The sequence below is a fragment of the Diabrotica virgifera genome, chromosome 5 (assembly GCF_917563875.1).
Source record: "Diabrotica virgifera virgifera chromosome 5, PGI_DIABVI_V3a".
Taxonomy (NCBI): domain Eukaryota; kingdom Metazoa; phylum Arthropoda; class Insecta; order Coleoptera; family Chrysomelidae; genus Diabrotica; species Diabrotica virgifera.
The window spans coordinates 139,524,292-139,539,691 of record NC_065447.1 but is presented as its reverse complement, the minus strand read 5'-3'; the positions used below and the strand labels follow the sequence as shown (position 1 = coordinate 139,539,691).

The 15,400-nt window shown below is 32.5% G+C and overlaps 1 protein-coding gene across 2 annotated transcripts in view; it reads left to right on the top strand.

Moving 5' to 3' along the window:
* LOC114333175 (uncharacterized) overlaps positions 1-15,400 on the top strand; it is a 412,711-nt gene that overhangs the window by 58,803 nt on the left and 338,508 nt on the right. For both annotated transcript variants that reach the window (XM_050650379.1, XM_050650378.1), the window contains exons 4-5: positions 7,896-8,019; positions 12,771-13,007. In XM_050650379.1, coding sequence (XP_050506336.1) covers positions 7,896-8,019; positions 12,771-13,007 — 361 coding nt within the window. The remainder of the gene's footprint in view (positions 1-7,895; positions 8,020-12,770; positions 13,008-15,400) is intronic.

Here is a 15,400-nt window from a genome sequence, read left to right as displayed (position 1 = left end):
AATGTTCAATGTGTTTGTATTGTATGGTTGTACGGTGTAACAAGGAAGAGATCTTCTGTTGGAGTGAAAGTAAAGAGGATAAACTCCAACAGAAGTAAGGAAAAAAGGACTAACTAAGATGTGTCTAATGGAACAAAAATGATAAAAATGAAAGGGGGCTTCTACGTTGAAGAAGCCGAAATAAGAAAAATACTACTTTGCAGAAGGATGGGAGTAGGGAAACTGATTAGATGAAAGGAGTGATTAACAAATAATAGATATGAATAGACAGAGGCACATTGAATGGAGTGGGCTAGCAAGAGACGCAAGAGAACGACAATTTGACACTCAAGGATGGATACGGCCAATTTTGCATGCATGTCGAAGACAGTAGCTCTAAGTAGATAGGGATGATGACTAAGACAGGAAAATACTAAGATAAGAATAATGTTCTGAAAATGAATAAAGGTGAATAATTGCTAAAAAAGAACAATTGAACAAAACCAAATAAATCATGGGCGCCAAGAAAATGATCTTCGATCACTCTCCCAGGTATCTTACACTGCTGTCAAATATTAAATATATTAAATATATAAGTAAATGTAAATATAAAGGAAATAAGAATAAATGAAATACAAAATGAATAAACATTTATTAAAAATAACTACCAGCTTTTCAACAATCTCTGAGTTAACCCAAATGCATATTATGTGACTCTAAAATGACAAAGTTATACTTTAACATCTTATATTCAAGATAACAACAATCATGTTACCTGTTACAAAATTATATAAGTACCTCTTACTTACATATAGGGTACAACTCACATGAGACTATTACCAAATGGTTATAGTACGCTTGCTACGTACAACTAAATTAAAAACCGACGAATATGAGAAACTCTAAATAAGCAGGCACAAGCCTGACTAAGGGAAATACAATAATGAATTAAGCAAAATTAATGAATGAAAGTTGAAGAAATGAAGTTAAGCTAAATACCTATACAAACGACTTGAACTGATCGAACAAATGAAGAAAAGCTAATGAACACAAAATATTTGGGAAACAAGCGACTAATACAACCTAAATTTATATAATGACATGAAATCGACCTAAATAAACAATAAAATATAAAAAGTAATACCTTTTGGGCAAATACGCCGAGTTCAATGTAAAATACCGCAAAATTATACATGTTTGGGAACTTACTAAACTTGTATGTACCTATATCAAAAACCAAATAAATGCAAGCTAAATCTTAAGAAAAATAATTAATAAACATAATGCATTAACCAAATGTCTGTGATATGAATCATAAAACACTCATGGCAAAAAAAATGGGTCATTTTTGATTTCTCGAATCTCCCAAACCTGTTGTCCGATTTTATTGATTTTTTTTAATATGTTATAGCCTAATTCTCTGAGAATATCGATGTAATAATAGTGTTGCTGAACAGGTAAATGTCATTGTATACCGGGTGTAACAATAATACTGTGTTTTTCCTGAAAGTTCGTAACACCCTGTAGAATATTCTAGCATTTAAGCAGATTGAAATTAAAACTAGATTGTAGCCTTAGCCTTTCTTAACATTCTGCTTCTTGACTCATTCACTTATGTTGAATAATGAAAAAGTTAGGTACTTTGACAACCAGCCAGGTTCTTTATCAATACAGGGTGTTTCTAAATAAGTGCGACAAACTTTAAGGTTTACTTCTGTATGAAAAAATAATGACCGTTTGATTTATAGACATATGTCTGCAAATGCTTCGTTTCCGAAATACAGGATTTTGAATTTTTTCTTACACACTGACGATTTAGTTATTGCTCTAAAACCGGTTGAGATATGCAAATGAAATTTGGTGGGTTTTAGGAGGCAGTTATTGAGCATTTTTTGACATACAATTTTGTATTTTATATTTACCATTGGCGTGCATACGGGTCATATTACCCGGTCATATTACCTGTATGCACGCCAATGGTGAATATAAAATTTTAATTAGTATGTCAAAAAATGATGTGAAATAACTACCTCTTAAACCCTTCCAAATTTCATTTGCATATCTTAACCTGCTTTGGAGCAATAAATAAATCGTCAGTTTGTAAGAAAAAATTCAACATTCCCTATCTCGGAAAGGAAGCATTTGCGGACATGTGTTTATAAAGCAAACTGTCATTATTTTTTCATGCAGAATTAACCCTTAAAGTTTGTTGCACTTATTTAGAAACACCCTGTATTGATGAAGAACATGGCTAGTTGTCAAAGTACCCTTTTTCATTATCCAACATAAGTGAATGAGTCAAAAAGCAGAATGTTAAGAAAGTCTAAGGCCTTATATAGTTTAGCTTTAATTTCAATATTTTTTAAATGCTAGAATATTCCTCAGGGTGTTACGAACTTTCAGGAAAAAAACACAGTATTATTGTTACACTCGATATACAATGACATTTACCTGTTCAGCAACACTATTACTACATCGATATTATCAGAGAATAAGGCTATAACGTATTAAAAAAATCACTAAAATCGGACAACAGGTTTAGGAGATTCGAGAAATCAAAAATGACCCATTTTTAGGTGTCCCATTTTTTTGGCCAGGAGTGTAGTTACTTAAGACACAACACTAAATGTTCCCAAACCAAACCCAAACGACTCCGAAAGAGGCTGGGCGCTGCATCTCTGGAAATGAGCACCAGGATGGTGCAAAACCATGCCTCCTGTAGACCCAGGTGCGAAGACGAAAAGAAGCTGGAATGCTTCCAAAAACTTGTTCCCCCAAGTGACTTGACTGTGGCTGTGGCTGGAATCCGCTCCTTCCAGGTGGTCGAAGGATACATGGTAGGTTTTAATATTTCTTCCAAATGGCGGAATTTCCCTTATTAGTTATTGTTTTTTCTCAAGAACACGCTGGGTGGATTTAACAAACCTACGGGACACCATTTCTACTTCCAATGAAACTGTATTTCCCAATAAATAAGTTTTTAAAAATGAGACCTTCCGCCATTATGGAACCAGAGATCCGCCGACCTACTTCCAGCGCACTTCACAGTCAAGTCAAAGTCAAGCACGACCGCCTTGTCGAATTTTTCAGAACACGAAAGAATATTTCTCGCTAGGTGGCGTATATAGTACGTTCCATCAGTGATACCAAAACATAATTAAGTGTGGCATCGTTGCAAGAAATTTTAAATATAAAAGATAATAATTAGAAATAGTTAATTACGCGAAAATTAGAGTAATTAATTAAGAGATCAACAGAAAATAATTATAAAAATAACTAAAGAGTTCAAAAATGATTCCCTAAAGGCGGAGACAGATATCCGCGCCGCGAACTCCGCGCCGTGTGTGCGCCGCGCGTTCGTGGCGCGGTTATTGTTCGTTAAAATTTTTCATTTTGACGATCCAGAGGAAACTTACGAACGTTTAGTAATTGTATATAATCATGTCTCTGTCCTGTACTTCTACTACATCTTATTTTGGTATTGTTCTGAAACTATTTTCTTGTGTCATCTTATGCAATTTACTATTTTATGTGGAATAAGCCACAGTTTGGGAACATTTCGGGAACTACCTTTTTCGCTTCCTGGCAACACAAATATAATGGTAGGGGAGCCCAAGCGGGGATTTTTGCAGTTACTCGAGCGCGTCAGATTATCATATGGGGAGAAACGTGGTACCCTGCAGATGTACCTCCACCATATATTGGCTCTTAACACAGGGGAGTTCGTTCAGGGGGGCCCGAAAAAAAATCTATCCTTAAAATATTCGAAATTGTCAGATTAAGATAAGGTAAGTTAAGTACATGCAAAAGAGTCTATATTTCAAAAATATGACGATTTGAGCGGGGCGTACGGAAATGGGTGATTCAAAAAGTTTCACAAAAAAAAGCGAATATTTCGCGAAATGAACATCAGATTGAAAAACTAAAAACTACGTGTTCAATATTTTTCAAAAATCTATCGAAAAATACCAAACTTGACCCCCCACGGAGAGGGGTGGGGGGTAAATTTAAAATTTTAAATACAAATCCCGCGACATTTCGCAAAATAAACATCATATCGAAAAACTGCAAAATACACTTTATCAATGTTTTTGAAAAATCTATCGGATGGTTCCAAACACGACCTCCACGGAGGTGAGGTGGGGGGTTACTTTAAAATCTTAAATGGTAGACCCCGTTTCTTATTGCAGATTTGGATTGTTTGTATAAAAATAAACAACTTTTATTCGAAACATTTTTTTGAATTATGGATAGATGGCGCTATAATCGGAAAAAAGATTGTTGGAAATGGAAAATTAAATTAAAAAAATGGGAAGTCCCCACTAAAATGGAAAATTTTACTTAACTTTTTTGGTTTTAGGACCTAATAATCACAACCCAATAGGTCCCCAAAGCGCTCGAGTGACTGCACATTTAGCATACTTTGCTCCCCTACCATAATATATCTGCTTGTTCCTACAACCAGAAACAAAATTAGAGAACTATAGGTACTTCCAAGTCATGCGATAACTTTTTCGTTTTCCGGTGACACAATTGTAATGTATCTGCTTGTTTCAACTGCGTAGCTTCACTAGAAACGAAATTAGAGAACTATAGGTTCTTCCAAGCCCTGTGTTAACTTTTTCGCTTTCCGGTGACCCAATTATAATATATCTGCTTGTTCCAACTCCGTTGCTTCACCAGAAGCGAAGTTAGGAAACTATAGGCTCTTCCAAGATGTGCGTTACCTTTTTCGCTTTCCGACGACACAATTATAACATATCTACTTGTTCCAACTCCGTTGCTTCACCAGAAGCGAAGTTAGGAAACTATAGGCTCTTCCAAGTTGTGCCTTACCTTTTTCGTTTTCCGGTGACCCAATTATAATATGTATGCTTGTTCCAACTACGTTGCTTCACCAGAAGCGAAGTTAGAAAACTATTGGGTCTTCCAAGTTGTGCGTTACCTTTTTGGCTTTCCGGTGACCCAAATATAATATATCTGCTTGTTCCAACTCCGTTGCTTCACCAGAAGCGGAGTTAGAAAACTATTGGGTCTTCCAAGTTGTGCGTTACCTTTTTGTCTTTCCGGTGACCCAATTATAACATATCTGCTTGTTCCAACTCAGTTGCTTCACCAGAAGCGAAGTTAGGAAACTATAGGCTCTTCCAAGATGTGTGTTACCTTTTTCGCTTTCCGGTGACACAATTATAATATATCCGCTTGTTTCAACTGCGTTGCTTCACCAGACACGAAGTTAGAAAACTATAGGTTCTCCAAGTCGTGCGTTACCTATTTCGCTTTCCGGTGACACATAATATATATCTGCTTATGAATGTTTTTTTGATATTGATAACTATTTCCGAAGTGAAAGTCGAAAGGTCAAGTAAACTTGATTTCAAACTCGAATTGTGGCTTATGCCCAAATAAAATAGTAAATCTTATTTTTAATACATGTTATTTTTAGTACAACAATGAACTAACATTTTTTAAAAAGGTCCGCATGTACATTTTTTATTTCAGCTTCTATTTCCGTTCAGATCGGATTTAAGTTGTTTCTTTAAATTAAATAAAAAATCAATGGGAAAATCCCAATAGTTCTATACCATAGTTTAAAAAACCAATACAGAAGTAAAAACTTCGAGATGTATTCTGGTATAAAATCGTTTATTTAAAACTATAAAATGTCATGGATTGCAGAACGTTTTCGTTCTAAACAGAACATCTTCAGTGCATCCTGCCGAGTATTTTGAAACTAGCACACTGTAAATAGTGTTAACATCATCGTATATGGTTTACATAATGTAATATATTAAAATGTTATGACTACAAGTCGATGTTAATAGATAAAGTGGAACACATGCTAAAAGGGTGCCATGGTTCCCTGCTCGAAGATGCTAGGTACTTGCCAATTCAATGGGCACAGACCAACGTTTATCTATTAACATCGACTTGTAGTCATAACATTTTAATATATTACATTATGTAAACCATATACGATGATGTTAACACTATTTACAGTGTGCTAGTTTCAAAATACTCGGCAGGATGCACTGAAGATGTTCTGTTTAGAACAAAAACGTTCTGCAATCCATGACATTTTATAGTTTTAAATAAACGATTTTATACCAGAATACATCTCGAAGTTTTTACTTCTGTATTGGTTTTTTAAATTAAATGGTTCTTTATTGAGGATCCCACAATAATGATTTTCCACGGCAAACATCAATTTCCTTCCGACAGTTCCGACCATTCCATTACTAACAACTATTCAACTCATGCGCGCCAAAACCAACAAACCACTCGCAAACCCGTCCAAATACGTATTGCGAACCATCAAAGCGTTTGTTGAAAAACCGACAGAATTTAGATCGTGGTGCGCCGTGTGCGTGCCGTTTGTGCGTCACTTGAAAACACGTACTAATCTGACGAATATGCTGCGCGCGAGCGGCTCGCACACCGAGCAGAGCGCATATGTATCTCCGCCTTTACGTTTCAAACCATTGCAAGGGTTGCTACGGACGACGAGCGTAAAATCAAACTTTACGCGCTAGAGCGATAAAGTGACGGTACTCAGTAAACGTCAAATTTTCGTTGCCATTGACAAGCGAAAGTCTTCTTTATCAAGTGATTGTAGAAAAACAATATTAATTAGCGGAAGATAGCTTAAGATTTAATTTGTATCATAGATCACCACCATCAGTTTACGTACGTTTCCGCCTCTAAGAATCGTCAGAATGGCTTTGTGATACACTCTGAACCAAACACTGAAAAATAATACGAAATTATTTGCTAAAGGGCACAAAATTACATTTCTATTTAATAAAAAGAAATCTAAAGTACAGAAGCACTATAGATCTACGCTGAAAAGCAAACATTCTGGTATCAACCTAAAATCCGACCCTTCTAAAATTTGCACGGCAAGTGGGCCGAAAAATTATAGACAATGGGGAATCTTCGATTGCATTCCACAACCTGTCTATTTATCTACTTCCACTGTGCACTCAGGCTTGTAGCTCCTTAAATATAGGGCAAAAAGGGATATCTTTGACCTTTTCGAGGGATATTTATCTTTAGCCCTAGAGGGCTAAAAATAGATGTATATTCAAGAACGGCTGTACCAATTTTAATGATATTTGGTTTTTTTGATTCGTATCAGCTCTAATAAAAGAATAACCATTAAAATATTGTAAAGAATTAGAAAAGCTAAAGAACTAATTGAACGTTCATACGCTTAGTCAGGTTACAAGTAAAAATTGATTCTAAAGGTAAGAACATGCCGAAGATACATGGATGTGCGCGGTGTAGGTCGCGATCGCGGTCGCTACATCGATGTCAAAACAAACCTTCATTTTATTATGAGATCCCACACACCAAAGATGTGCCACTTGTTCACCCTCGTGACCTATCATCGCGGTTTACAGCGATGTCGATGCCATAACAAAATAGTTTGTTTTACATCGCGATCGAGCTGCTGATCGCGTGGTAAATTAAAGTTTATTGGTGGTTTTTAAACCACATGGCATTCGCCGGAGATATGGCTAGCGTATTTATTCATTTCTTGTTGTAATCAGGTTGCTACAAGTTTTGGTTATATGGAAACCGCAAAGAACACTGAAAGGAAGGTATCTTCGGTATGTTCTGCCCGTTATCGATGTAAACACCGACAGCGATCGTGACCTACACCGCGCTCATCCATGTATCTTCGGCATGTTCGTACCCTTAGTGTTATCCAGATTTAATGGAAATATTCCTAATATTATGAGAAATAAAACTTTCTCAACGTATACACTATCTACTGTAGATGCAATCGCCATACAGATCCGCTTATTAAATTTTTAAAAGAAATAACATGAGAGAGAAAGGGAGAGGGCTGTACTATTTTACTATTAAATCTTACATACTAAATAAAAAAAAATAAAAATTCCACTTTTCAGAAACCTTCTCGATAAGGGGATTGAACCACCAGATGGAGATGAAGATATATCCAGAAGAAAATTAAGAGTTAAGGAGTTTTCAAATCGATTTTCAAGGAACTATCTTTATCCAATCGTCAGGCAGGTAATATTCAAAATGTGAGAAGTTACAGAATATATCGGTTTAGAAAAGATACACTCACTTTTAACCTGTTCTACCTAACGTACTACTTTCTTTTCTTTTAATTCCCATATACCTCCTATGTAAGGCATAATTGGCATTATTCCCACTGTCTTATTTTGGACATACCTAGTCACCTGATTTTTTGTGCCTTGACATATGTCGTAATTTTAAGCTTCTTTTACTGATCATATACTTCGTGAGGATGGAGTAACTGAGTTGCCTATTGAGTAAGATACAAAAAACAAGTGCACAATACGGACTCAAACTATACAGGGTGTCCCGAAAAGATTAGTCATAAATTATACCACAGGTTCTGTGGTCAAAAATATGTTGATTGAACCTAACTTACCTTAGTACCAATGTGCACATAAAAAAAGTTTAGCCCTTTCAAGTTACAAAATGAAAATCAATTTTTTTCAATATTTCGAAAATTGTTGGAGATTTTTTATTGAAAATAGACATATGGCATTTTTATGGCAGGAACATCTTAACAAAAAATTATAGTGAAATTTGTGCACCCCATAAAAATTTTATGGGGGTTTTGTTCCCTTAAACCCCCCTAAACTTTTGTGCATGTTCGTATTAAATTATTGTTAAAGTATTATTAGTTAAACACAGTGTTTTTAAAACTTTTTTACCTCCTAGTACTTTCTCGAAAAGCCAGTTTTTATCGAGATATTTTGAATATTTGTCAAGTCCACCACCTACTTGCATATGGTTAATAACCACGATTACCTGGTTAAGTACCTGGTAATAATATGAAAAATCTGTAATTTACATTTTTATAATATGAAAATATACTAAGAGGCAAAAAAGTTTTAAAAACACTGTGTTTAACTAATGGTACCGCAATAAAAGTTTAATTGGAACGTACACAAACATTTGGGGGGTTTAAAGGAACGAAACCCCCATACAATTTTTATGTAAACATATTAAAAAAGAAGCCGCATCTCGATAAAAACTGGTATATCGAAAAAAGACTAAGAGGCAAAAAAGTTTTAAAAATATTGTGTCTAAATATTTTTACCACAATAATAATTTAATTGGAACGTACACAAAAGTTTGGGAGGGGTTTAAGTGAACAAAACCCCATAAAATTTTTATGGGGTACACAAATTTCACTTTAATTTTTTGTTAAGATATTACTGCCATAAGAATGCCACATACCTATTTTTATTAAAAAATCTCTAACAGTTTTTGAAATATTGGAATAAATTGATTTTCATTTTGTAATTTTAAAGGGCTATAACTTTTTTTATGTGCATATTTGTACTAAGGTAAGTTAGGTTTAATCAACATATTTTTGACCGCAGAATCTATGGTATAATTTATTACCAATCTTTTCGGGACACCCTGTATATCATAAAAACCAAATAACTGCACTATGAATTTAATCTAACGCCTACTTCGCAAGTTTCAAATCGTCAAGTTGTGTAATGTTTTATCGTATCTGCATCATTTTAGCTGTGACATTAAAATCATACATAAAATATTGAAATATTTTGTAAAAAATAAAAACCTTATCTTGTACAAGTTATAAGCATTTAAAATTCCTAAAAATATATCACAACAAAACGTTTTCGGAATCAATATTCCATCATCAGTGTTATCACCTAAAATAAGTAGTATAACTCTATAAGTAAAGCAAACGTGAGGTTAAATTTTGACAAAGGTAAAAAAGGTTAATAGATAGTTATACTTACAGGTTAACATGCCTTAAGCCACTAAAATATACGGGTAAATAGCCTTGAGTTGTTTTATTAAAATGTTGAGGTTGCATTATATTGTCAGATTTTTAAAGGATGTTAAAAATATTTCCAGATTAACCCCTGGCATCACATGACATCAACCATATTGGTTGGAAATTTGAAGGTAGGACCTTACATGGAAGAGTTTAGGTGACAACTGAACTTGACTGGCTTTTTGGATGATGCCAGCACTAGGCTGTCAATGTACCTTGACAGACTGTAATAATGTATAGTTACTTCAGCCAAAGAATTTAAATTTTATGTTAATATTTACAATAATAACAGTATCTAGTGAAAAAATATTTGTTGGTATTAAAATTAATCTACCCTAAATAAGCATGATGGATAAATTTAAAGATTATAGGACCAAACAAGAGTGAATTAATATTTTGGTTTAGGGTAGGCAATTATCATTACATATCGTAGATGTTGTTATGTATTATACAGAGTGAGTCTGTAATTTGGAATAAATGCAATAGTTCAAATACTAATTGTTTTTATTAAAAATGCTCAGACCTGTCGATTAGTATTTCAAATCGAATTTTTTTACATTCAATAGTAATGTATACAGGGTGCCCCAATTTGGAGATATGACGTCATCGCTAATTTTCTTAAATGGCAACACTATCATTTTGAGAGCTATTTTGATAGGGTGTGTAAAGTTATACATAACTGCAAAATATCAAATTTTTATTCCCTGCCATTTACAAGATAATAACAAATAACAAAGTTATGAAAAACAAGTAATCAAATAATTGAATCTAATTATTTCAATTAATCAAATGCTCATAATGTTGCCCATTGACTATTTGACAATATCCTAAACGCGTTAGAAATTATTTGATTACTATTCATCAGACTCATTCATCAGTCTATCCAAAGCCCAAGTTTGCCACTTGACATGATTGTTGGGAATTAAAATTAAAAAAACCATTAAAAAGGCATTGGATACAGAGGTTGTTTATAAGTCATATTAAAACAACTCTATACTCCAGGCTGTGGGTGAAAAATAGGTCGATTTCAGGATATCAATCAGGAATTTTTGAAACCTATCAGGTGTTGTAAAGGACGATGCCAGGAATAACTTCTACTAAAATGTGACCAAAAATATTGTGAGCTTTTCTTTTATTGTGATTTTCATTTGTTAAATTTGCAATTTTTAAAGATTTTTAATTTTGCAGCTTAGGATATTGATTCTAGAGAAAAACTTTTTAATAGAAAGTTGTAGTAAATTAAAAAACCTACAATTTGAGCTATGGTAAGTTTAATTTCGTTTACTGGTTATTGCAAAACAGCCTGCGAAATGTCCAAAATGGCCGTTATTTACAATTGCGTTATTTATTGTACAAATAATTTTTTTTTATTTTTTAAAGCTTTAAAATGAAGATCTTTCAGTTCCAAACATAAAAAAATTGTAACGGCAGATTAACGAATTTGTTGCTTAGATATTATAAATTGTTTATCCCAAGAGCTCAAATGTTGAAGGCTATAACTTTTTGAAAAAAAATCGTAGAGAGTTGGTGAAACATCCAATCTCCTTGTAAAGAGTTATATTTTCACACTCTGATGTAAATAAATGCGTAAAACATTTTTAAACCTCTAATTTTTGGGTTTGAAAATAAGGATGTACAGGGCCGTTTCAGCTCTAAATGTTTATACGAAATTTGCCCCCTTATTTTCAAACCCAAAAATTAGAGGTTTAAAAATGTTTTACGCATTTATTTACATCAGAGTATGAAAATATAACTCCTTAGAAGGAGATTGGATGTTTCACCAACTCTCTACGATTTTTTTTTTCAAAAAGTTATAGCCTTCGACATTTGACCTCTTGGGATAAACAATTTATAATATATAAGCAACAAATTCGTTAATCCGGCCTTACAATTTTTTTATGTTTGAAATTGAAAGATCTTCATTTTAAAGCTTTAAAAAATAAAAAAAATATTTGTACAATAAATAACGCAATTGTAAAAAACGGCCATTCTGGACATTTCGCAGGCTGTTTTGCAATAACCAATAAACGAAATTAAACTTACCATAGCTCAAATTGTAGGTATTTTAATTTACTACAAGTTTCTATTCAAAAGTTTTTTTCTAAAATGAATATCCTAAGCTGCAAAATTAAAAATCTTTAAAAATTGCAAATTGAACAAATGAAAATCGCAATAAAAAAAAGCTCACAATATTTTTGGTCACAATTTAGTAGAAGTTATTCCTGGCATCGTCCTTTACAACACCTGATAGGTTTCAAAAATTCCTGAATTATATCACGTTTTTTCACCCACAGCCTGGGGTAATAGTTGTTCTTGGTTCATCTCTATCTAAAAGAAATTCCATTGGGGAAAGCAAACTATTTAGACTCATATATTTCATTCTTTCCTAAAAAAGTAAACAGTTATTATTATTAGTTTTGGTAAGAATTTTGGCAAAAATAAATTTTCCTGTACCTGTCGATTTGGTACTTTTTGCTTTTTCTCTTCAAGAACTGGTAATCAAACTTTCAAATTTTTTCTTAGCTTCTTCAGGAGTACATCCTACTTCTTCAGTTATCAATAGTCATGCTTCATTTTTTTATTTTATTATAATATTGTCCTTGGTTTGGATTCAACTGGAATATAAATATATTCCAGTGGTCTTCATATAAATCAATCAGATCTAAAAAAAATTTACTGTTCAATGTTTTTTAATTATTTATATTAGTATTAAGTAATTCTAATAATTTGCCGCAAACGCAACGTTTGTTGATCGCCCGCACCCACTGAGCATCAATGAACAAAAAATGTTAGATATTGTTATTGTTCAACGGTTACCGACACTCCTCCGAAATTGATCGGCTCGTTCCGTTCGGCAGAATTTTCGGTTCGCTCTAAAATGAACGGTTTGTTCGGAGAAAAATGCTCAAGTCAGTACGCACATTTAAAGGCACGAGACAACTACTATTACTACAATTATTATTTCTTTTAGATTGATGAATTAAGTAAATTTAAGCAAATCCATCCCACTACCAATCAAAAGGTGTTAAACGCTTATAATGTTATATATAACGGACTAGTAGCATATCAGAATCATCTTCCTACCTCCATAGGTGCATGTTCTTCAGATAAACTAAAACTACTGCTTAAACACCTTATGGATCTTTGTGATATTCATTTTAAACTTGTACCAAAAGAAGACGAAAATGGTTACTGCGATATTATACAGGTAAATTATTGCTTACCATTAGTTAAAATATTTAATATTTTATTACCCCGATAAAAAAATACTTGTGGTTTAAACCTATATTACATATAGTTTCCAAAGTAATATTACATATATTTCCAAAATATTCCAAAATATTCTTCATTTTGTAATATATCTCTTATTTCAATTCTTTCTAATCTTATTTCAATTTCAAGAAGATTAGAAAGAATTGAAATAAGAGATATATTACAAAATGAAGAATATTTTGGAATATTAAACAATCTAACAGAAATAATATCTAAAAAACCACAAGAAATCTATAATAATAGAAGAAGACAACAAATAATCCAACCCTGATGAAGTTGAGTAAGATAAACTTAAAATAAATAAAATAAAATATAAATTCAAAAATAGATATTTACAATTATAATAATAATAATTCAATACAAAATAAATAAATAAAAATAATAAATCAATAAATAATTCATTAAATTAAAAAAAAAAAGACTACCAACTCTCTTCTGAAAATAGAGGGACTGTCTTTATAACTTAGAAGGGAGTTGATGGTACCAAAAATATTTTATGTTTACTTAAATTTGTTAAATGTATTTGTTTGTAAATGTTTGTAATGTAATTAATAGATTATGGCAAATTAGTTAATAAATTGTAAAAATAGATTTAGTGGTTTAGTAAAAAATGTAAAAATATAAAAAAATATCTGTAATGCCATCAGGAAAAAACGACCTGGATTAGTCACCAGAGGCCAGGTCATATGTAAAAACAATAAATAAAAAAAAAGTTTCCAAAGTTATGCTTCATCCAAAATGTTAGCTATTATTAATAGGTCTGGATCCCGCGTACCAAAAAAAGTTTATTAATAGCAAGCTGAAAATTTGTTAATAGCTTAACGGTGTGTAGTCGGACAACCTTTGGGAACAGGGGTAGTTTTAATTGTGAAACAGGTTACAGGTTTCGAACGTCAGACTACGAAAACATCCCATGTATTTGTGGGACAGAACTTCCAATTGATTTGTTACCCTTTCATTAAACCCTCGTGCAAAAATCAGACTGCTATTTACCACCAATATGATAATTCCTGTCATTTGATATGTTCTACGTGTCGGACATTAAAATGCCCAACATATTTTTTTTTTAACATTTACACAAAATTTGGACAAACATTTTTTCATATATTATATAAAGTTTTCTATTAAATAAACTTAAAAACAACCTGCTAGTTTTTACAATTATAAACTTGTCAGGATGACACGTTCCACAATTAAAATCACGTTCCACAATTAAAACCACCCCGGTTTCCAAAGGTTGTCCGACTAGACACCGTTAAGCTATTAACAAATTTTCAGCTTGCTATTAATAAACTTTTTTTGGTACGCGGGATCCACGCCTATAACTATGTTTAGAAACTACTGTTATAGATCATTTATAAAAAAAATATAAAGTTGAGAGATGTTTTTAAAGAGATGGGTATTATTATTTTTTAATAAATAAAAAATAAAAAATGTATTTCTAATTAAAATGTATTTAATATTTTTTTTAGTATCGTGTATTTCCACAACGGGCATCTATACAAGCCAGGATTCTACTCTATTATTGCTAATAAGTTGATTAATCATTTCCTGTGGCAAATTCTCACATTATTCTCTAAAGGCAACTGTAAGTTCATGATAGATTATAGAAGGATTCCTTCGGGCATAAACAGCTTTGGAGAGCACATTTCATGCATGTTCAATTAGTACGTTCTTTAAAGGTAAAATATTGCAAAACGTCTAAATTTTAAAGAACGATTAGATTGACATGAAATTTGACATACACATAGCTAACAAGTCAAAGAAAAAAAGTGATATTGTGCCGATGTGTGCTTTTGCTCTAGGGACGAATTTCACCTCTTTTTGGGGGTGAAAAATATATGTTCGAAATAAGTCCGGAAATCTATAAAATTACTAATTCTAAGCAACTTTGGTTCTATACAGTTTTTTCACCAAGTTAATAATTTTCGAGTTATTTGCGAGTGAATATGTTAATTTTTCTACAAAATAACTACGTTTTCAGACAATTTTTCGCAAATAACTCAAAAAGTAAGTATTTGGTCGGAAAAAAAATTCTTATCAAAAAATGTAGCACGTAAAAAGGTGAAAAACATGGTGTAGGTATATATTATGTCACTATACCTAGTAGAAGCAGAGTTATAGCTAATGAAAAATAGGTTCATATTCGTCTAATTCCAAATCGTATATTTTAACGTGCCATAACCAAAAAACGAAGCACTTTTTTGGGGAAAACTCATTTTAACTTTTTTAAAGTGTTTAAAAAATGCCTATTTTTGTTTATTAGAAAAAATTTTTAGGTTAAAAAGTAAACAAGTTACGCTCAAAATAAAGTTGGTCCCTTTTTTT